Below are 24,668 nucleotides of genomic sequence, written 5' to 3'. Positions count from 1 at the left end.
TGCTATGGGCTCTGGTAACTGGTGTTGGGTTAATAGGAAAAACTCCATTCACCTTTCTCTTACAGTCAGTAAAAAATGTTGCATGGGGGGAAATAATGTTGCAGGGGAGGTTTTGTCACGATCACATGTCTCTGCATTTTCTAATAGACACTGGTTGAATATGGAGCAAATGTCACCATGCAAAACCATGCTGGGGAAAAGCCCTCCCAGAGCGCCGAGCGTCATGGGCACACGCTGTGCTCCCGGTACCTGGTGGTGGTGGAGACCTGCATGTCGCTGGCCTCTCAGGTGGTGAAGCTAACCAAGCAGCTGAAAGAGTAAGTGGCCCGTGCTTTCCGTGCAAACCAAGTCTGGCTTGTCCTCACTTGGCTTCATTTTGAGCCAGGAGCCTTGGGAATCTCCCCTTGTGCCCAGTGTCCAGGAAATTCCTAGTCTTCTTTCCATCTTCTTTTCTTCTTCCGTCCCAAGTCCTGCCAGCCAGCATTCCTGCTATGGGTACCATCTCTGCAGAGGCAAAATGATACTTAAGCAAACAAACAATGCAGAGGAGACTTCCCAAGCAGGGAATTTGAGGCACATCAGATGAGCGATGGCCTCTCTCTGTGTGCACATGCACGGCCTGATTACTTAGCAAGCATAGAAAGTACATATGCACATCATCCCCAAACTCTGTCCTTCACATTCTAGGAAATCACAAAAAGCTGAGAGAAAAGAAATAAACAAACTAGACATGGGCCAGTTTCTCAGTCTTTCAAAAGAAAAATGTATACTTAGGGAATTACAGACAGGTAATCTGGCAACTGTCACCAGTATATTTATTACAAAAATGAAGTGGACAATTTGTGAATCCTCAACGTAAAATAGCATCTGGTCAGTGTGGTGTTATGCAAAACCCTCTTGGTCTAGATGGAGCCAGTTCTGTTCTTTTTTTTTTTTTTTTTAATTTTTTTATTTATGATAGTCACAGAGAGAGAGAGAGAGAGAGAGAGGCAGAGACACAGGCAGAGGGAGAAGCAGGCTCCATGCACCGGGAGCCCGATGTGGGATTCGATCCCGGGTCTCCAGGATCGCGCCCTGGGCCAAAGGCAGGCGCCAAACCCCTGCGCCACCCAGGGATCCCAGCCAGTTCTGTTCTTGATGAGATTATCAAACTGGTTCCTGTTGCCTACGTGGATGGCAGAAAGCATTTCTAGGAGATTATCATGATATGTCTGAAGAAATGGGAATAGAAGAGAAGCCATCAGGTAGGTCTCTAGCGATACAAAGAATCAAGGAGCTGACACTACCTGAGTAGGCTAAGGTCAGCCCTTGGAACACACCAGCCAAAGCACAGTTGCCTGGGGCACCTGGGTGATTCAGTGGTTGAATGACTGCCTTTGGCTTAGGTCATGATCCTGGGGTCGTGGGATAGAGTCCCACATCGGGCTCCCTACATGGAGCCTGCCTCTCCCTCTGCCGATATATCTGCCTGTCTCTCATGGATAAGTACATAAAATCTTTTTAAAAACAACAACAACAACAACAACAACAAACTACAGTTGCCTTACTGGGAAGGGATTTCCTAAAAGCCAGAATCAGTATTCAAAGTCATGTTGACAGATTAGGAGGATAAACCCAAAAAATTGGATTTTAGAAGCAGAATATGAAGTGTTTTAAATTATTTTTGAAACTACTCTTTTTCCTTTTCTACCTTCTGAAAAGAGAGCTTTGGTAGACGGGAGGCCTTCGAGTGTATTGCAGGTGTAATCATACAGCAGTATGACATGCAGCAGTCCTCAGACCTGCTGGCTCTTCTCTGAGCTGAGAGAAACCATCTGTCTACTTTTACCCTCTTGCCTCAGAAACCAGGTCTATGTACCCTTCAGGCCATCCCCTACTAGAATACTCTCTTTAATGAGCTGGTAAGGATTTTACTAGACATGAATAAGATTTCAAAATTAAATATTAAATGGGTTGTCTCCAAGTGTCCTCTGTCTAGTTACACAAAACTCCCCTAGGATAGGTGAGCTAAGTGAGCTTCAAGGACTTAATGCAGTTGAAGGGAAAATACATGCCACCTCACAACTCAGTAGGTTACCTTTCCACAGTGAACATACTCGTGCATATGTCTTTCTGTGCATGTGTAAGCATCTCTAAAGCTAAGTTCCTAGAAAGGCAATTGCTAAAATGCAGGACATACACATTTAAAATGTGGATAGATGTTGCCTAATACCCTTCCAGAAACGTTGTAGCAGTATCCATCCCCCCCCACCCCCGTGTAGTGTATGGACGTTCGGAGGAGCTTTAAAAAATCCAATAGAATGGGGTTTTTTTTTCCTAAATATTCATACTCAGAGGAAAAAATCACAAAACACTGTCCTCAGTCTCTGTACCATGGAGCCTGCAAGCTCCTCACGGGCTGCTTTATTGGTGAATTATTCAAGGTCAGGGTCTTGGCTGCCCTCTCTGTTGATGAGCCCAGAATAAAGTACACATGTACACTAATAGATAACAGTTCTTCCGTTGTCTCCAGAGCTAAATGCTGTAGACAGTTACAGGTTGCGCTGGAGACCCTGGTCTTTGACTTACTGTGTGCCTCCAAGGATATTGGCAGAATTAGAAGTGAATGGAGAAGTCCACTTAGGATAACCACCTGACCCTGTGTCCTTCAGACTGCAGGGCACAGACAACACAGAAAGGTCCAGGAGCAGGGATGAAAAACATGAGTTCTTCCAGTCCAAAATTCTGAGAGGCAGTCCAGAGTGCCTTTTCCTATTAGAGTACCTTTACTGAATCTTTATAGTTAATAAACATAATTACTGGGGTGCCTGGATGGCTCAGTCAGTTAAGCATCTTCCTTCAGCTCAGATCATGATCCTGGGGTCCTGGGATTGAGCCCCACATCAGGCTCCCTGCTTAGGGGGTTGTCTGCTTCTCCCTCTGCCCCTACCCCCTTCTCATGCTCTGTCTGTGTCTCTCTAATAAATACATAAATCTTAAAAAAAAAAAACTTGTTAATAAATGTAATTACTGTTTAAAAAATGGCAACCTTTAGCTCCATTAGCAGTCCTAATGTATAAGCCGAGATATTACAGATTGAATTATTGCCCCCCCACTCCAGCAAGAGTAGTTTGGAGTACATCAGAATATCCGCTTATTTGGAGATAAAGTCTTTATAGAAGGAGTCAAGTTAAAGTGAGATCGTTCGGCGTGCCCAAATCCAGTATCACTGGCATTGTTGTAAGGGGGAAATTTAAATGTGGGTACACACACACACACACACAGGGAGAACACCATGTGAACATGAAGTCAGGGATCAGAGTGATGCATCTACAAGCCAAAGAATGCTAAAGATTGCCAGCAAACCATGGGCAACAAGGAGAGAAGCACGGAACAGCCTCTTTCACAGCCCTCAGAGAGAACCAGCATTGTCCACACCTTGGTCTCAGACTTCTAGCCTCCAGAGCTATGAGAAAATAAATCTCGGTTGTCTAAGCCCCCAGCTGTGGTGATACTTGGCTACGGTGGCCCTAGCAGACTAGACATATGCCCACATATGTTCACACGGTCCGTATACTTTTAAAAATTCGTATTTCACATGATCACACATTTAAAATTGGGCAGTCCTTGCTGAGGGCCTCTGTAGAATCTAGAGAGAGTAGAGTCCTTTTTTTATACCCCATTCATACCTGGAATTCCGATCTGCAGTTAACCCAATTGGCACCAAGTAGTTTTCTTAACTGTATCATAATTCACTTTGACACCTAATAAATCCTTTTACTGTAGACCATAATCTTGCTTGATCTGCTCTAGCCCCTCACTATTTTTTTTTTAAAAACTTGACTTGTAATACCAGCTTGCAAAGTGAGAAAAGTAGAATGTTCTTATTCTTTAGGGTTAGCAGACTATAGACTATGGGCCAAATCTGGCCCACTGTCTGATTATTTTAAATAGTTTTATTGGAACCCAGCAACACACACATTCATTTACCTATCACGTACGGTTGATTTCACTCTACAAGAGCAGAGTTGAGTAGTTATGACACAGATTGTATGACTTGTCCTGGCTCAGGAGAGGGCCTACTGTTTTAGGCATATGACTCATATGATCATAAGCCTAAAATATTTACTATTTGACCCTTTAGGGAAAAGTTTGCTGTCTCCTTCTGTAGATAAGTTTTCAGCAGGTGAGTCACAGAATGAGTGAGATAAATTGTAATCACAGACTTTACTTGTCTTAGGGATTAAATGTTAGGAGTAAGACTGACCACGTTGAAAAACAGAGTATTTGGGGGAGATGGAAGGGTGTCATCCCAGTGTGACCTCACAGAATTAGATTTAGGCGGCCAATGGTTGTTGAATATGTGTGGTGACACTTGGTGAGAAGAACACTGGGCTTCTTCAGGCCTGGATTTAAGGTCTGGCAGTCATTTGAAGAACCCTTGTGACTCAGGGCGCTTGGGTGGTTCAGTTGGTTAAGTGTCCAATTCTTGATTTCAGCTCAGGTCATGATCTCAGGGTTGTGAGATCAAGCCCGTGTTGGGCTCATGCTCAGTGGGGAGCCTTTTTGAAATTCCCTCTCTCCCTCTGCTCTTCCCCCACCCCTGCAACCCACTGAGGCACCACATGTTTGTTGACACGCACTGTCTCTGTAAAACAAACAAACAGAACACTTGCAAGTCATTCATTTAGTTCTATGTCCTGGCTCAGGAGAGGGCCTACTGTTTTGCTGCTAATTGTATTAGTTTTCTATTCCTGTAACAAATTACCACACACCTAGCAGCTTAAAATAACACAAATGCATCTTACAGCTCTATGGGTACAAAGGCCAGAATGGGTCTCCAGATTAAAATTGAGATGTCCACATGGAACACTCCTTCTGGAGGCTCTAGAGTAGGGTGGTTGCAGAATCAGTTCCTTATGATCATAAGATCAAGGTCCCCTTCTTTTGCGGCTGTCAGCAAAGGATCACTGCCAACCCCTAGAGGCCAGTGTATTTCTTGGCCCATGGCCCCTTCCTTCATCTTCAGAGCCAGCAACCACAGATCAAGTCTTCACACTTTGAGTTGTCTCTGACCTCATCTTCTACCTCCCCCTCAATGTTAAAGATTTGTGATTAGATTGCATAACCCATAATAGTAATAACCCAAGATAATCTCCCTGTTTTTTTATCAGCTGATAAACCTAAATTCTACCTGCAACACTAATTCACTTTTGCCACAAAGGGTAGCATAGTCCTACCTTCCAGGGATTAGAACATGATAGATATCTTTGAGGGGGGATCACCACCCTGATACGAGAGGTCAGTAAATACTGCTTATTCTTCTATGAGTCAGAATCAGTTGGCTTTGATTTTCTCAAATCCTGTAATATGCTTTCTAAACAGATTTCAGTTTCTCTAACCTGTGGCTTTTAATTTATTTTCTTAAATTTAAAGCACATTGTATTCACATGCTTTAATCTCCAGAACAAATTGAGTGTTGCTATACTGTGCTTCCCTTCATGTAAGAAAATACCAAGTTATTTAATTGTTTTTACCTAGTACAGAAGTAGTTGTGTTGTTTTATTTTGCTCTTTTCTGATCACTAAATTAATTCAATTACTTTAAAGACTTCAACAATTTAGAATGAGTATATAATATATATAAATATAATAGAAGTATATGTTACAAATAATATATATGTGTTATGTAGAGAAATTTCTTTAAAATATTATATTACACACAGTATTTTGTAACTCCCTTTTTTACTTAATATATGTATGTATAGGTATATATATAGTGTACTTTATATATGCACATATATTAGGGAAGCATTTTCTATCTCGTAGATACTGAAATGTATTATCATTTTTAATAGCTGCCTTTGTGGAAATAACTAAATTATTCACTTAGTCTTGTTGATGAGCATTTAGGTTGCTTACAGTTTTTTGCTAATATAAATAATAAGCATCCTTTTCGGTACTCTGTTGTTTCCCTAGGAAAATTTTTGTACTCTAAGGATGAAAAATATGCACATATGTGTAAGACTTTGGGATTTGTTGCTATTCATTGCAAGTAATCATGTAAAGGTTTATACCTACTAATTTATAGTATTGGCTGGGTATCAGAGAGCTTATATGTTTCCGTTTGTTTTTCCTAGACAGACAGTGGAACGTGTCACACTGCAGAACCAGCTCCAGCAACTTCTAGAAGCCCAGAAATCAGAATCACTCCTTTCCTCACCCAGGTAATATCAGGAGTAGGAATGGTGAGAGTTCTTAGTGATCTTTAATCTCTGAGCCTTCTTTTGGAGTTGTAGAAAAAATATCTTTACGAAGACAACAGTATTGTATTTTTATAAAGAGGAAAGGAATTGAGACCATACAGGGGGAAAAGGCTTTGGACCTAAAGTCAGAAGACCTCAGTTCATCTCTGGCTCTGCCATTTCTTCATTCCCTGATTGTAGGCAAGTCACGTGCATCCTGGAATGAAGGGATCTTTCAGATCCCTTCATTTCTTCATCTGTGAGATAGGAATAAGGATGTATGTAGGTTCATAAGATCGTTGAAAATGGGGATCCCTGGGTGGCGCAGTGGTTTGGCGCTTGCCTTTGGCCCAGGGCGCGATCCTGGAGACTCGGGATCGAATCCCACGTCGGGCTCCCGGTGCATGGAGCCTGCTTCTCCCTCCGCCTGTGTCTCTGCCTCTCTCTCTCTCTCTCTGTGACTATCATAAATAAAAAAAAATTAAGAAAAATAAAACAGATCATTTAAAAAAAAAAAAGATCGTTGAAAATGAGAAAAATGATAAAATTTGCACAAAATTGCTGCATAAACAATCAAATGGTAGACAAATTTAGCGTCATGGCATTAGGTGCGAAGCACTATACGTTGGTCATGGTTGGCACTACAGAGTATTTGCAGATTGATTTGCACAGACATTCAGGGATTATTCGTAGTCCTGCCCTGTTGATTTGTTGTAAGTCGTTTGTGGCAGTGAAGGAAATCAGTGATAGGAAATAAACCTCATATGTTCTTCATCATCTTTTAGTTCACCATCCTCCCCAGCTTCCAGAAGGTCCCAGTGGAAACCTCCAGATGTGGATGATGAGTCTGTAGCCAAAGGCAAACCAGGAGTCCAAGAAGGGATTCAGGTTCTCGGAAGCCTGTCAGCATCCAGTCGAGCTAGAGCCAAGGTGAAAGACGAGGATTCTGACAAAATTCTCCGCCAGTTACTGGGAAAAGATATCTCAGAGAGTGTCTGCACCCAGGAAAAGCTCTCCTTAGAATTCCAGGATGCACAAGCTTCCTCCAGAAACTCAAAGAAGATCCCAGCAGAGAAGAGGGAACTGAAATTAGCTCGGCTCAGGCAGCTGATGCAGCGCTCCCTGAGTGAGTCTGACACTGATTCCAACACCTCTGAGGACCCCAAGAGCACGCCTGTGAGGAAGGCTGACAGGCCCCGACCGCAGCCCATCGTGGGAAACGTGGAGAGTGTGGATAGTGCAGAAAGCTTACACCTGATGATAAAGAAACACACCTCGGCATCGGGACGTAGGTTTCCTTTTGGCATCAAGGCCTCCAAGTCTCTGGATGGTCATAGCCCATCTCCCACCTCAGAGAGCAGCGAACCTGATGTGGAAGCCCAGTGTCCCGGCTCAGGGACCACTCCCCCAAGCCAACCCCCGGGAGACCCTACTCAGCCCAGCCCTGACAGCACTGCCGCCCAGAAAGTGGCCATGAGCCCCAAGAGTGCCCTCAAGTCTCCATCTTCCAAGCGCCGGACATCCCAGAACTTGAAACTCAGAGTTACCTTTGAGGAGCCTGTGGTGCAGATGGGACAACCTAGCCTTGAGCTAAATGGGGAGAAAGACAAAGGCAGGACCCTCCAGAGGACCTCCACAAGTAGTGAATCAGGGGACCAACTGAAAAGGCCTTTTGGAACCTTCCGATCTATCATGGAGACACTCAGTGGCAACCAGAACAATAATAATAACTACCAGGCAGCCAACCAGCTGAAAACATCCACGCTGCCTTTAACCTCACTTGGAAGGAAGACCACAGATGCCAAGGGAAATCCTGTGAGCTCTGCTAGCAAAGGAAAGAATAAGGCGGTGAGTGCTATTTGGAGAATATCTCTTTTTTTTTTGCTTTTGAATTCACTGTGCTATTCCTAACGCTACAGATGGTTGACCTTTGCCACCTTGAGGGAATCCCCAGAAAAATCCCAAAGGGATGCGTGGAAAACCAACTGCATGTGTTTTCTAATGAGATGTGTCACATTACGGTATATATGCTTTGCTCTTCCTTTGGAAAACACTCTGAGAAAGAAAGATTACATCATAGGACATCATATTCTGGTCCCCTGGTTGCCCTAAATAGTTTGATCCTTGAGGGTTAGGACTCCTAAACTGAGAGGCATGTCTACAAGGTCAGACCACCAGTCGATGTGAAATCTTCCTTGGCACTGATTCTTCCCTGGCAAGAGTTTATTCTCAAACCCAGTTAAAGAGCACATAAAGAGATACTCTGTTTCTAAAGATTTAAGTACTCAACTTTGGAATGACCTTTGAAATGAATACACCACAGGGACCTCCGCATTGGCATTTTACAACACAAACCCCTAAGCGTTGATCAAGATAATGCTATAGTGGTCTGAAGCGCTCAGTACATGAGGGATGGCAGAGTGGGCCATGAAACTACATTTTATAATTGCATTTTCTGGAAAACCATGCACTATAATCTGTGGTTTAGAACCAGTGAATAAGAGATATGAACATCTTTTTAGGCGATGTTTCCTGTGTGCTCTCTGTATCCCATGTGATCCTCCCCCCACCCCCCCAAAAAATAGTGTAGCAACCAAAATGTACAACTCTGAGGAATGGAAGGACCCAGAATATCCATCCTTGCAATCTAGGCAGTCACAACCTGCATAAGCAGTTATTTGTCATAAAGTAAAATTCCATTACAGAGAGGCTTAAGACCTGTCCAGATTCCTTTTCAATATCAAACTGGAGCATTAGTTAATAATCTCTCTGATTAATGCCAGTTTTAACTCCACGGTGATTTCCAGCATGAATTGTCTTCGTTGTAAAGGACTTCAGCGGGTATGCATTCCAGCCAGAAAAGTCACACCCGTGCCCCCAAACGCCAGCCCCTTTGGGTGTCACATGTCCAGCCTTACCTGCTCAAATAAGACTTTCCCAGGTAACTTAATGGGTGCTGTCACTTAGGAGGGCAAGAATGATCTCAGCGGCTCCCTGTGCCTCTTAAACTATGTGTGAAGCTTCTGTGTGCTAATCTGCTTCCTTGCGTGCCTCCTGTTGACTGAGTCGTGTGCATGCGCCGAGCTTTTGTTGCATGTTTTCAGATGATGTTTAATTGCACCTCTCTAGGAGATGTACGGCAGCTGCGTCACCCTCTCTTCTAACCTGCTGACCGAAGAGCCTCTGCGTAACCATGCACGGTACGTGGTGCTAGCGGGTGCCTCGGCAGCGGCATGCCTGTGCTTCCAGTAGCCTCACCTTTTTAAATCACAGTACCAGAGCAGCCTTGGCAGGAGCTGATACCAAGAAAGAAGAAAATGCCCCTTTCCCCACCACCACCACCACCCCCCAGTAGAAGCAGCCAGTCTTATAATGGGGCCTTAGAAAGGGACCGAGCGCCCGATTGGCGGGGCTTTATTCCAGCAGCAGAGGAGTCTACTCAGCTTACAAACAGGCTGCGTCTCCAGGTTGACTTTGGCTTTCAGGCTTTGTTTTAATGGAGTCAAGTACCAAGTAAGTATAGACATTAAATTTCCTGTCCCGGGCAGACGGAGTCGATCTCTGATCAGAATCGGAGCTGTGAAGCAGAGCTGAGGTTTTCTTTCGTTGCTGATCCCAGACTGAAAGCTCCTTTCATCACTGAGCACAGGAGAAGCAGGGCCCTGCCATCCTGAAGTTGCTCTAGCCGAACGCTGGCACCCCCATACCCCGCGGCGCACCCGGCCCGGGGCCGCCCCAACAGAATGGTTACGCTTCAAAATGCACGGTCTGTGCACAGGAAAGGATCATCTTCAAAGGTCCCCAGTGGCCCAGGCGCCTCCCTGGGCAAAGTCCTTCTGCTTTCTTTCCTCCCCTGCCCCCCAAGGAAATGTGAACTGCTCGCCCCAACACCCCCAGAAGCAGGAAAAGGAAGGAGTGGATGGCGAGTTCCCACTCTCAATGCTCCAAGACTGGCATCTTGCTGAAGAAACCCCCCCAGAATACATTTTAAGGGAGACTGTCTCTTTTAAGTCATTTGAGCTTGCTTTATTTTTTTTTAGAGATTTTATTTATTTATTCATGAGAGAGAGACAGAGAGAGAGAGAGAGAGAGGCAGAGACACAGGCAGAAGGAAAAGCAGGCTCCATTCAGGGAGCCCGATGTGGGCCTCGATCCTGGGACTTCAGGGCCCGAGGCAGATGCACTGAGCCACCCAGGTGTCCCTCGGGCTTGCTTTAATATAAGTATTTAAATTAAAAGAAAAAAAATAATAAAATAAAATTAATTAATTAAAAGAAAAATATAGCACACCTTGCGGCACCCTCCCCCAAATCCTCTGCAGTGTTTTTGCAAATGTGTATATGTTTGTCTGTAATGATAAACACACCCCAACGGGGGAGGGGGGTGGTGTTGTGAGCATCAACTTTAGTCCAGAATACTAAGGAGCAAGAAACGTCACTCTTCCTCCCTCCCCCGATCCCTGTAAGTCAAATCTAACCTGCTCCAGCTCTCTGGTCAGCCTAGAGGAAAGCATATCTCAGTCACTTCAGGGAGTACCCCGGAGGTCTCATTAATTCAGTACATCCAAGGAAGCACCTTGGAACTTAGGTATTTACTGGTCACCAGCATTCAGCTTAGGTCAGGCCCGCATGGTGCTGGAGTCTGGGCTACTTCTGGCCACCCCAGGGCAGGGAATCTTGGCCAGTTCTGAGTCCAAGGCCTGAGGTAGGAAGGAAATAGAAAAAAAAAATGTACTTTCCCGTCCCAGATATGGGTGCCGGTCCTCCCTTTCTCTCAACCTCCCCAGCCCCCTACCCTTCTCAGTCTCAGGTGAGCTTGGGTGTGTCCTCTGGTACCTGGAAAATTCTGGGTTTTTGTCCTTAAACAGAAGTCACCAACAGTACCTTCAGGAAAGACAGACCAAAGACTTGGCAGACTCTTGGGAGGGAGAAGAATGCCTCTCATCTCTCGAAGGTTCTCACAGTACCTGGAAGTAAGACAGCAAGCATTACAGTAGATTGCCCTGCCAGAAATACTTCATCCTGTCTTTTCACAAGCAAAAGAACAAAGCTGAACAGTCCTCTATAAAATAATTATAAAAGTCAGAGACCAAATGAGGCTTTAGGGCTACTGAGCTATCCAACCCTCGGTTAATACTTTCTACTCAGTTTAGGGAGCAGTCCTTCGGAAGGCTGAGCTTTGAACCTCAGAGTCACTGGCTTTATGGATTAACAGAGTTTGATTTCAGCGGTAAACAGAAACCCGAAATTAAAAATACTCAGTGTATTTAAATAAGCAATCCTGAACCCTTCCCCTCCCTACCTTATAATTAACCCCTGCTTGATCATGGTTTCGGCTTAACATGTGTTCCAGAGAAAGTGAAGAGTCATCGTTTGCTCACACTAGAGAGGGGAGGTTTCTCAGATTCACTCACAATTACATAGAGGCAGAGAGAACTGGCCCATGTTCACTCCTTAGATAAGATAAGGAGGGATGGCTGTCATGGAAATGAAGCTCCCTCGGAAAAATCAACACTAGCTTGAGATCATGGGTGTGAAAAACATCTAATTGACTCTAGTGCTTGCTTCCTTTTGCCTAGGGGACCCAGAGAAGGAACATCCCACAGAGAGATACAATATAAAAAGGAATCTAGGTGCTCATCCCTCAATGATGCCTTCATATCTTGGCCCAAGCATTTACACAAATGCTAAAGGCTTGGACAGCAGAGTTTCCCCAGGATTATGTACCTTTGGAAAGCAACAGCAGTCATTGGGTTGGAGTTAGCATAATGGCTGAACATTATGCCACCAAAAGGCCTGATCACTATGGCCCCGGGAGAAAGAGTGGAGCCCTGGAACCAAGAGCAGGCATACCCTGGAGTCATATTTTAGTTCCTAAGAAGTGTTTATTTTTCCTGGTAAGGGAAAAATATGGGCAAAAAATACATTTTAAAGAATATCACCTCTGTGTGGGGGTTCTGTTTGCTATTTATTTTCCTAAATTGGTCACAGCTTGATAGCAAAGAATCTAAATTTCTTTTCAATGCCCTTTAAAATTAGATCCAACTCCATTACTTTGGACAGCTTTCCCAGCGTGTTCTGAGTGCAGAGGACGACTTTGTTTATAACAAGCAGATTTATCTTTACTTTTTCTTATCAAGGACAAGTTGGTTTTGAGTTATTACAACTCTAAGGGAATGTTTGCAATTCCTTGTCTTAAAATGCCAATAAGACATTAATTTCCCAGAGTTTAAGTCTAAGCAAGACCTGTAACATGAAGTGGGCTTTGAATCCAGCTACCAAGAGGCAGAGGGCATTATCCCCTGGGTACCACTAGTCACACCCTCCCTGATCACTATGACCCTGTGGCCTGAAACCTGAGTCCTAGCACCCACACGAGAGCAGACTTCTTAAAAAGACATCAAGTAATAAACACCATAAGTGTGGGTTTTATTGCCAAGGAATTAGCCACATGGGAAATTATACATCCAGAGCCAAGAGTTAGTATTAGATATTTTGCATAGATGTCAAGGTTGTTCAATAACCACTTTAACAGGAGTAGTATATTTGGCCCAAGGTGATATGAGGTGACCCCAGTAGGGCGTCGAGTTCAGGGTGCCCAGTGCCCACCCCCACCAGCACGCATGTACATGCACACACACACACACAAACACATTTATGTGCTTACTGTCAGGATATCACACTAACCCTAATCTTGTCTCTAATTTTTTACCTTCGAGTATTGATTTTTAACCCATATGCTTTTTAAGAATTCTTGAAGGAATGTGTAATTACTTGGTCTTCATTATGTTATCACGGCTCTCTGATACATGTTGATGACTTCGTTCTAGAGGGACCTCCCCAGGACCAACAGTCCTACCAATGTAACAGTTCAGAAGAGTTCAGAAAAGTTGGTTTAAGTGCTAATACGAAAAGGGGATTTAGTGATTACAGACATTAGCATTATTGCCAATTAAAACTATAGTTTTGACTTCTAAGCCCTGATCTCAAGTGTATGTTCCTCTCTAATATACTGGGGTCTAGAGCCAGTCCATCAGTAGGAGTTGATACCAGTCCCCCGAGGTGCCTTCCTCTACTCCAGAAACCCCTAGAACCCACCTGGTCTTCTGTCCCTCCACTTCTCCCTTGTGTCTCCAGGTCCTATGTTCCCAGCACAACTCTCGTCCCTCCCACTCTCACTTCTGCCTCCTTAAGGTTCATATTAGTTTCAGAGGGAAACCCCATATTTCATACTGGAGCTTTTTGTCCCTAGGACTTGGAGGGGAGAGGAGACCCCAATCGTGAACATTTCTCCAAGGGCAGGCTCTCCTCCGCAGAGGCCACAGTTTTGCATTGTTGGCTCTTGCATAGTAGAATTTTGTGTAAAGAGGAAAATACTCATGTTATGGGAGGTAGTTACTCTTAACTACCAGAGTAGTTAACTACTACTACTATCAGACTCTCCCAGTGTCTCAGCCCAACTTAGCAAACTCTTTATAAAATCTGCCACGGTTCCCAAGGTTGACCAGAGCATGATTCGCAAATGGAGTTTCTTTTCATATCCTCCATATACCCACTGGAAAAGGAGAAAGCATATTCTGCTGCAGGAAGACAGTGAAACATAGCTTAGTCTCAAAGTAGGATGAGTTGAGACACAGAAAAAGCCATAACAACTAAGATCTCACATTCAATCTTAAAGCACGGCCCTTGGAAGGCTGGAAATGAACATGTGGAACAGCCATGACCTCTAAGGAGGAGGGCATGGAGGAAAGACCTTCCTTCGAAACCAGACGCATCCCACCATTCTTTCAACATGTGAATCCTGTTTTCAATGTAATCACAAAATTGAAGAACAAACAACTCGTTTGCCCCACCCCCGTCCTCTTAACCTCCCTCCCCCACAGCCCAGGTTTGAACTGTATAATGTCACAGGGGATACTGTCCTGTTACTGTCATATGTGCACCACCTCTGCCTCCACAGGGGTGTCTCTGAACATTAAAAGAGCAGTGCCTGTCTATAAACTCTTAGTAAGGCTGCAGTTGCCAAGAAGCAGCTATTCATTTGAGGTTTAAAAGTCCCGGATAGAGACTTTACCCAGACAACTTGCAGTACCTTCACCAAGCATCCCCACTCCAACCACAGTCATTTGGGATTTTCCTCCCCACACTGAGAACAGTGCAGATACATTACGCTTCCCGAACACCACATCCCTGGTTTGCCAGTGCACGCACTGCACCAACGTCTTTCACTCTAAGCCAGGCATTTTGCTGTGCCAGCACGGGGCATGCTGACTTCATAAAGGAGATCAGAATCCAGAGAGAATTAAAAAAGATACAGTTAAGACACAGTACGCTCCATGAAATGTAGAGGAACTTCATGAGAATGGGAACCCTTGACAGCCTCCCCACACACCCCATCTGTACCCGCAGTGTCTAGCCTGGTACCTGGCACATGCTAAGAGACTTCATAAATATTTAGCGAGATGGAGAGTGGAGAGAGGAAAAGGAGAAATAAAACAAAAACGACTGATCCTGTCATCCCAAGAAAGAACAGTGCCCTCCGTATAAATCTAGGCCCTTTGATTACAAGCCCACCTACACCTGCAGTGAGTTTTAGTGGGAGTACTTTGAGGGCCAATGTTCATTCTCTGAACCAGAATCCCATTTTGTAGTAGATGGGACTTACAGATTTGCTCTCAGGAAAGTCCTGAAGGAGGTCACAAAAGTAACAAAGTCTCCCCGTTTTGGTTATCAGTGAAAATGCAATGCTTGCCCGTGGACCATTTTAAACTAATCCTCTAAGTAAATAGCTGTCTGGTCACGATGGGCTATGGAAATGTGGAATCTATGCCTAGATGAATCAGCAAGTCAGATTACTTGCAAAACTGTTATTTAAATTTAAGCCTTTTTTTCTTCCCAATTTTGGTCACTGAGAATGTGATTTCATATCCAAAAATGAAATCAAGGAACAGCTAATTATCTGAATAATTCATGCCAGAATTACCCAAACACTTTTGTTCTTTTGAATACTGGTAATTCAGGACTAGGTAATTGAAGGATTCAGGGAGGCTTGAATTTTCCTGATATTATTCAAATAAATGCCTGAAATATACACTCAGCTCTAATCATGCTGGGTTTTATCCTGCAGAAAGTGTTCTTTTTAGTGGTCTTGACCACAGCACCCCTTATATTTAAGTAGAAATACTCTGTTAATGTCTAGATGATATTATCCTTAGACTACAGCCTAAGCTTTCTTTTTAACTTTTATTTTTCATTTAATTTTTTTTGTCAAAGTTCTATAGGTGTATATGATAGTCATGCTAAAATTCTAACAAAAAATGGCTCTCCTCTGCCCAACCTACCCTGTTCTGTATTCCCACTCCCCTGAATCAACAACTTGGCTTACCTTCAGATGTATTCTCTAGTATTTGGTATTGCTCATACAGATATTCTCTCTGTTATCTATCAGCACTCTACTCTAGAAAGTAAAGTGATAGCTAACACAAAGCATTTACAGTGTACCAAAGAATATTCCAGGTGCCATATGCATATTAACTGTTTTAACCTTCACAGTGACACAATATGGTAGATACTATTATTATTAAATTTTGCAGATTTGAAACCAAGGCACAGGGAGATTATGCATCTTGCCCAAGTTTACACAGTAATGATAATAAATTATGGAGCCAATATTCCAAAAATCTATATTCTCTACGATGAACCAAACTTGTCTAGCTCTATTTTAGCACCCAGCACTGCCCTCTCCCCCAACACACACACAAACACACACACACACACACACACACACACCTATTTCCTCTTCCCACTATTATTAATACAATTGTATCACTCTTTGGGATTAACTCAGTATTTGGTGTTTATTATTACTATGGCTGTCTAAATATTAATCACACTAGGTCCATGCAGTATGTGGTACCGCATTTCCTTTCTAATTATAACCTTAATTTTTTTTAGGAGAAAATAATTTTGACTTCACAGTTCACAATTTATTTCCAAACACTGTGCTAGAGGCAGAAACCTTCCTTCAGTGTATTCAGGCAAATTAGGTGCCTCTCAGTTTGTTCATGGAGACAACCTCTCTCCTCTTGCACAGTCTGGATGGCTGCTCTGTGGAAGTCCCATACAGCTGTCTTCCTGGAGTTTCCCACATATATTATTCTGGGAATTCCTTCTGCTTCTCCTATGTAGAACCTTATTTCCTGAATTGGTCTTTTCCCACTTTGGGTTTATGCTCTTGTTTTGGTAAACACATCTTCCCACCCTAGGGAGATGAATGTGTGCAAGAGACCCATTCTTGAGACCTTGCCTGTATGAAATCATCTCCGCCTTGCCCTCAGACTGGATTAGGTGTGTTTGGCTGGATATAGAATCCTAGGTAGGAAATTATTTTCTCTCAGAATCTCAAACACGTTTCATTTTCTTCTTGCTTCTAATGTATCTGTTGAGAAGCTCTATTCCTTGCTCATTGCTAATCCCTTGGAAGCTATTATAATTTTCTCTTTATTCCCAGTATTTTGATTTCTTGATACTTTGTCATAATGCTATTTTCATTCCTAACATGTGGGCACTCAGCAGGCTTTTTCAATCTGGCAACCTATATGCTTCAGTTCTGGGAAATGTTTTTGTAAAATTTCTTTGAGAGTTTTCTCCATTGCAATTTCTCTGTTCACTCTTTCTGGAAACTGTATCATTGTAATGTTGGATGCACTGGATCGACCCTCAGATTTTCTAACTATTTTTTTATCTTTATCCATATTTTTGCTTTTTCTACTTCTTTTAGGAAAGAACTGACCTGGACCTTCCAACTTTTCTAATTTTTTATTTTTGCTTTAATAGTGTTAATTCCTAAAAATATCTTGTTGGTTTTCTTTTTGTTTCCTTTTTGTAGCATTGCACATGCAGTACTTACTTAAATTTTACAATCAAATTCAAATGTATATATTTTTTTCTTTTCTTCCGTTTTGTAGTAAAGGTGGTGTGCAATACACACAGTCTTGCTCCTTTCCTACCTTCACCTAACACACAAGACCTAACACCTTCACCTTTATGTATTAGTATATAAAGAGTTTCTTTATTCTTTTACATAGCTACATATTATTTCACTGTATGAATGTACTATTTTTAATCCTTCATTTTATTGAGATTCTGGTCTTCTTCTTTGAGTTATAGCAGCTCTTTATATTTTACACATTAGGAAGACTAACCCTTTGTAATATGGGTTGCAGACATTTTCCCAGTTTTTCTTTTCTTGTTAAAAATGTCTATAAAGTTTTCATTGTCTCCCTATGTTATCTCTATTCACTTTGACTTCCATTTCTCTGTTTATTTTGGTCCCTATCTTTCATAATAGCACTTTGCTCAGATATCTGATGATCCCTGACTTTATATTCACTAAATCTGAATAAAAGATCCAACTTTATGGGTGAGGCTTGTTGACTGGTAGATGTTGCTTCACATGCCCTGATGAGGGTGACTTTTGTTGGGAAAGTCCCTGACAGTATTTGCAGGTCTTTTCTCTTGGCCAGTTGATTTCTCAAGTTAAGGAAACTCCCATCTCCTACTGGGGCCCGTAATCTGAGTGCCAAGAATCCATGAATCAGACTAGTAGGAGATGGGTTGAGAATTCTATTATCACTTTCTCACTTAGGGAGAGTTTCATTTAATCTTGTAGTTTCCACCTCCTTGAGCTGAATTCAGTCTCTCTGGCTGATGGCTTGCAAATAGTAACCTCCAGTCTTCTTTCACATTGAGAGATAGTCACCTGCTACATTAGTTCAAAGAGGTAAGCTGATATATATACTGCTACTTCTAAAAATTTTTCAGATAATCCCCATTTTCAACACCCACTCAGCACCTACTGTCACCTTCAGAAATACATGATGCTTCTAGTTTCTGCATCTTGAAGCACAAATCAGTTTGTTGGGTTCCCTGCCCATAGGCTTAGGTTTCTGCATCTTTTACTCTGCTAAATCAATTCCACATGCCCATCCACCTTCCTGTTTCTTAAATAGTGTTGGTATTTTGTCTATTATCATCCCCTCACACTTCCCTTATTCATTTAGGTTTATGCCTTTTTTATTTCTTTTTTAAAAATTCAATTAGCCAACATATAGTACATCACTATGCCTTTTGTGTTTCTCTGTTTTCATTTTAGTGTTGTTTTGTAAGAAAAGGGTGATGAATGTGTGTATTTAATCCACCATGTTTAACTGGAAGTCCCTGAAACATCTTTTAACCAACCAGGTTTTTATTTCCTTCTTCCCTTTCTTGCTCATGAAAACTCTTTAAAATTCTATTCAGGGGCACCAGGTTGGCTCAGTTGGTAGAACATATGATTCTTGATCTCTAGGTTGTAAGCTTGAGCCCCACATTGGGTGTAGAGATTATTAAAAAATAAAATCTTAACAAAAATGAAGTTCTATTCAGAGGAATAAGTAAAGTAAGAATTAGAACTTCCAGATGGTGATGAGGATCAAATATTTACCAGAATACTGAGAATAGACTACATGGTCTTTGTAAGTAAGCATGATTTTGAGCCACTAAAATCCCACTTGAGGCTCTCCATCCAAATATATCTTCATGTTAGCAAGTAGCATTACCGGAAATGCTTTGTTTTTTGTCTGATATAGCAACAAGAAGGCTATAATAACATATAATATATAATATATAAGGTATTAATGTGTAGGCTCATCCACCTTCAGGAGATGACTTCTCCCTGGATGATTTTTATACCCAGAATGTGAGTAATATCCCTTAAAAACGAATGCATCTACCCAGAGGGGAATTCACTTCAAAAGCACAACCATTCTAAGGCTTAAGCTTGTGCTTCTTTCCATAGGCTTACCGAGGTATCAAGTATTGAGGGGAGTGGGGAGGAACCAGCATTATTATTCTCTAGTTTTTTCTATTTCCCATAGACTTACCTATTTATGATCTTCCAACAGTAATCACACACCCAATAAAGCATATTCTTTAGACGATTAAGACTCAAGCTTATTGGACGTTAAAGATGTCAACAGTGAATCCATGTCAATAAAATATAAACATCTCTTGTTTCCACTTGACCAGCACTCCTATCCTTACTATTATATTTGACAAACTTTGACCTGAATTGGATAAAATTCACTTGACTAGAATTTTGCCTGAATTCTAACCAGCATATTGGAGAAACTACTCCAGAGCCGAATTAAAAAGTTTTCACAAAGTGTGTGTTATTACATGACTATCACTTTTATTGTTTATAGTGTTCTTCAGTGTGGTTTGTATGAGGATAATTTCCATTTTGGGTAAGCTGTTTAGTGGTGGTGTCTTGTAACTTGACCATAGTTTTATCTAATTCTAGCCTTTATGGTTTTTCTTCTGCTTAGGCATAATGACATCAGTAGAAAAATGAAGAAATCCTACAGCATACAGCACAATGCTGAGCCAGAGCCAAAAGAACTCTTCTTGTAAATCACTTTTTTCTTATCTCTCATTGCCACCCTTTGGACACCATTGGAAATTTCTGGACTATCCACTGTGGAAATAGAATCATGAGAACAATGTCTCACCAGCAGAAGAACAATATCAGGATGCCTTAAATTTATAGTAGCAGACTATATAATACACATTTTTGGGTGATATTTGTATATATATCTTGTTTCTAAAGAAATGCTGTTTAAAAGCATGATTGGGCCAATGTATGTTTTTTAAGATTGGATTGGTTCAGCTTACCCACACGACGTCCGCCAAGCCACTGGCGCCATCTTGTCTTTCATCAGTTGCATGGGTGTTTGCTAATGTTGACTGAACTTTTGCTTTCCCAATACAGTGGGCAGTTTGGGCTCCACTCCTCAATGAGACCAGGTCAGTGGTATTGTTTTCTGTCAAGAGTGTTTTTTTCTGTCATTTCTACTTTTTGTATAAAGGAAATAAAACAATGTTAACAGCACCTAGAAGCTTGGGGTACCTACGTTCCAATAAGCTTGTGATGTTCTGCTTTCCAAGGGACCTTGAGCGTATTTTGATTGCTGATATTTTATTTCAGGAACAACCTGCCCGATTTAGCTGTTTTCCCATAGGGGTGAAATAAAACATTCTAGTTTTCATTAAGTACTAAAGGATCAGACAAGTATATAAAGTAAGTCAATTCCTTCTGTCTTCTCAAATCCCGGCGTTGACATGAGAAAATACTAATGACAGCTAAGGATTCAGCCCCTGCTTGGGTCACTTTTTCTGTCTAGAACACATTATGAGACCTGTCTAATCCCTTTAGGAGACAGTGTGGAGCCTGCCTGGGTTTATAACAACCCTATTGTTGATACAGCCCTTTCAATCCATGTAAGCAGTAAGTTCCAGATGGTTTTGTCCTATCATATAAAAATATATTTCTGTTGAAACTTCAAGAGTTTTATTTTCAAAGTGTTGGCATTGCCCCTAAGAGGCCTGTCAGATTTTAGTTTGGAAGTCAAGTGTGTTCTTACCAGTAGGAGGGAGCCCTGTATGCTATTCACAGCTACTGACAGTGTTAACTGCCATCAAATGCAAACCATTCTGTATCCTGGTGGACAGAAGAGGCCAAGGTACTGAGTTAGCAGGTAATCTTGCATATGTGGGTCATCTGCACATGTGGGCTTGACAAGATGCAATGAGATACAGAAGGAGGACCTAATATTCAAGTGCCTTTTATGTACCAGCCGTGCTTATGTGGAGATATTACTACTACCATTTCATAGCTTAGCAAATTAAATTTCAGAAAGCTTAAGTCCTACATCCAAAGTAATACTACATGTAAATAGCAGAATTGGCTCTCATGCATCATTCTCACTGGACTATCCTCTCTGTCCTGCACTGTGCCATCTCTCTAGTGTATTACCCACTAGACTAGTACACGGGAATCATGAGTTGTGATGTTGGCTCTACTTCTCGATAACTCTTTGGTCTTGGGCAAGAAACACTGCCTCCTTAATAAGTCTAGAAAAGGGGGAGATTGGCCTATATACATATCTAGGAGGTAAGTTCCTTCTGACCTACAAAGCAACATGTCTAGGAATTCAACCAATTTGTTCTGTTCTTGTTTGAGTCTTCCGGGTTCCTGTCCTTACAGCCTGGTGCCCTGTGTGGTTCTGTGTTGCTCATATTGTCTGCTCCTCAAATGAGATGCCCTATTCTGTTTTTGGTCCCTTGGCCTCAAGGACCTTCTCTGCTTTTTCATATTTCATTGCTGGGTCCTAGTGTTGCAATTCTAATAGAGAATATATGGCCAGCATGTGTAAAGCCTAGATTCCTGTGCTTTCTGCTCGGTGCAGAAGAGGTGACCATGGTGTCACACATGAGCCAAGCTTTAGGACTTAGTCCTAGAATGAGGCTTGCAAAGGAAAGGGACCCAGAGAGTGCCCTCTCCATTCCCCAGAAGCCCTAGCTTTGCTCTGAGACTAGATTTTTAAACTCAAAAGTTGAAAGGAGGGGTGGGCATTCTGCAGATTTTAAGAGTCAGAAAAGAGTTCCCAGTTAAATGTAGCAGAAAAAAACAAGAGTTTGAAAGAAAGAGATGCCACCTTGACCTAGAAAACTGGCAATTCTGTTGTTTATTGACACAAGCATTTCAGATACCACAGTACTAAGCCCAGAAGCACAGAGAATTTTTTAAAGGCAAAATAGGAAAGTCAAGTAGATTCAGATGAGCCAAACTGCCAAGACAATGCATTCTGTGTTTATCGATGTTGTTAGGACACTAGAAATGCTGATCCTTAAATCACGCATGTATACTATCTTTACCATCCAAGTTCCTTATGAAATGGATAAATTATGCTTGCTTGAAATAAATAGAAATGATGTGTTCCTTACCACAAACTCAGTTGTGTGCACAATTTGTAAAATGAAAACACAGACTCTTATTTCTTTACAGAAATGGAGACACACTTACATGTTAAAGAGAGAGTGTGTTTCCTTTAAGCAAGCGGAACTTTGGGGCCTCCACCCCCCTCCCTCCCCCTGGGCTAGTAAAATGAGTGAAGCTCTATCTGCCTGCCTAATTACATGCAGCAGAGCTGGAAACTCAGCCCCACTGTAAAAAAACTCTCTCAGCATCTGTCAGCGTCTTTTAAAGACTGGCTGCTTTTATGTCACTAAAGGGACTCATTTTGCCAAAAGTTCAACACATCAAATTAAGAATGTTTCTTAGAAAAGATAACAAGATACCAAACCTTCACCACTTTGAATGGATTGAATGCCTATTCCTTATTCTCATAAAACATTAGTATCAAGACCTCAACTCTGAAGAACCTTCTAGATGTGCATCATGGGGTTAGGAGTGGGGATGAGGACTCTCCAAGGGTATCTATCATCAAGGAAATTTTGAAAGTTAATTTTTTTTCTCAAAGTGAATATTCACAGGCAGCATACTGGATGGCACAATCTAGAGAAAATAACTATAAAATATTTAAATAATTCCCTGAAAGGCTCCCTGATACTAAATGGGTTAAATGTTATCTATTCAGAAGCCATCTATGAGAATAATCTGAGTTAAGCTGATATGGCCAAATAAGAGTAAGTGATCCATGGCAAAAGGGCTGATACCATTTCCCCACATGAAAATGGAGTTCATGCTGTCTGCTGCCTTGAAACTCTCGTTTGTTGATGGATCTCTCTATAAGTCCTGTGTTATCTCTAGTATTATTTCCCTTTATTTCTCATTACATAGTTTAATGTAATAAAGGAACACTTGATTCCTGTCTCCTAATGAGATCCTATGTTCATTGATCTCCACAAGAATCTTTGTCACCTCTCCTAGATGGTGGTTAATAAATATCTACTGGCAATTTTTGTCACTATTTTTCAACTACTGCCACCAGTATATCCATCTTTGTTTCTTCTAATTTCTTCCCCATTCTTCTTCCAGCCTTTCCTCCTCTTCCTCTTCTCTTTTTCTCTCTCTCCCTCCTGCCCTCACTCTCTTTCCTCTGCCAACATCTCCATGCCCCATGTTTTCCCTTTGTTTGCCCTAGGTCCCCAAGATTTGGAAACCCCTTTTATGGGCTCTTCCTTGGAAGAAGCCTGGCGAAATAACTGCAGTAAGTAGAAATGTGCTGGACCCAGATTTACAACGACAAGTAAATCATCTCTCCCTTCTTGCCGCAGTGTGTGACTAGAATGGCATCTTTGTATATGCTGATTTGGTCAGAAAACTCTGATTGAGCCCATGCCAAGAGTAGGGCCCCGTGCTAGGCACTCTTTTAGAATAAAAAATAACGAGAAGTTGATATTAACCATGGTGGGGGCACACAAGGATATGTAAGTTAACAAATGGTGTAATTGGAGGGACACGTGGAAAAAAAGTATTGTGTTTGATTCATAGCTTATAGTTCTCAAACTTTCCTGCATATTGGAACCACCTGGGGGAGCTTTTAAAAACTTGTAGTCCAGGGGCACCTGGGTGACTCAGTCGGTTAAGTATCCAACTCTTAATTTCGGCTCAGGTCATGATCTCTGGGTCGTGGGATCAAGCCCTGAATTGGGCTCTGCACTCAGGGCAAAGTCTGCTTGGGATTCTACTTCTCCCTCTGCCCTTATCCCCCACCCCAACCCCCACTAAAAAAATAAAAAATAAAATGTGGTGTCTAAGCCAACACTATAGTAAATAAATCTAACCCTCTGGGTGGCACCCAGACATCAGTATTTGTAAAAACTCCCCCCACAATTCGAATCACACAACCAAGATTTTTTTTTACTTATATATTGATGAGAGACACAGAGAGAGAGACAGAGACACAGGCAGAAGGAGAAGCAGGCTCCCTGTGGGGAGCCTGATGCAAGACTCGATCCCTGGACCCCAAGATCACCACCTGAGCCGAAGGCAGACACTCAGTCACTGAGCCACCAACACCTCACCACTCAAAGTATAGCCAGGGAACATTAACACTGGCATCAACTGGGAGCATATCAGAAATGCAGGATCATCTGATACTCACCAGGGCCTCTGCTTCTAATTTTGTGATGCTATGAACTGCCAATTGAGACAATATTTGAGAAGACAGAAAAAGACCCTTCCTCCAGGAAAGAGGAAGAATGATGAGCCCTAAACCTAGAGTCAGATATGAAGAGAGTACTAGGTGTTTTTTTTTATAAAGATTTTATATATTCATGAGCAACAGAGAGAGAGGCGGGGGTGGGGGGGGCAGAGACAGAGACACAGGCAGAGGAAGAAGCAGGCTCCATGCAGGGAGCCCGACGTGGGACTCGATCCCAGGTCTCCAGGATCACACCCTGGGCTGAAGGTGGCGCTAAACCGCTGAGCCACTGGGGCTGCCCGAGTATTAGGTGTTTTAGGGAAATATCACCAGAGTCATCATACTCTTCTGTTTAGTGTGTCCATATGTCTGATGTGTATATATGGAAACCCTATTCCATATGATAATCTCATATGCAGAAAGTTACAAATCATATAATTATAGATGAGGCTTCTTTTC

General features: G+C 42.2%; 1 protein-coding gene across 2 annotated transcripts in view; it reads left to right on the top strand.

The window, feature by feature from the left end:
* The window catches only part of LOC121496136 (synuclein alpha interacting protein), a 149,820-nt gene extending 129,668 nt beyond the window's left edge, over nucleotides 1-20,152 (top strand). The window contains exons 8-12 of one of the 2 annotated variants that reach the window (XM_041764428.1): nucleotides 148-317; nucleotides 6,119-6,205; nucleotides 7,009-8,071; nucleotides 9,353-9,423; nucleotides 19,590-20,152. In XM_041764428.1, coding sequence (XP_041620362.1) covers nucleotides 148-317; nucleotides 6,119-6,205; nucleotides 7,009-8,071; nucleotides 9,353-9,423; nucleotides 19,590-19,674 — 1,476 coding nt within the window. In that variant the 3' untranslated portion in view covers nucleotides 19,675-20,152. The remainder of the gene's footprint in view (nucleotides 1-147; nucleotides 318-6,118; nucleotides 6,206-7,008; nucleotides 8,072-9,352; nucleotides 9,424-19,589) is intronic. The other variant, XM_041764427.1, reaches the window with a different exon arrangement.
* The last annotated feature ends 4,516 nt before the right edge of the window (nucleotides 20,153-24,668 follow it).

The sequence above is a fragment of the Vulpes lagopus genome, chromosome 7, assembly GCF_018345385.1.
Source record: "Vulpes lagopus strain Blue_001 chromosome 7, ASM1834538v1, whole genome shotgun sequence".
Classification (NCBI taxonomy): Eukaryota; Metazoa; Chordata; class Mammalia; order Carnivora; family Canidae; genus Vulpes; species Vulpes lagopus.
This window is presented reverse-complemented; position numbering and strand designations above follow the sequence as displayed.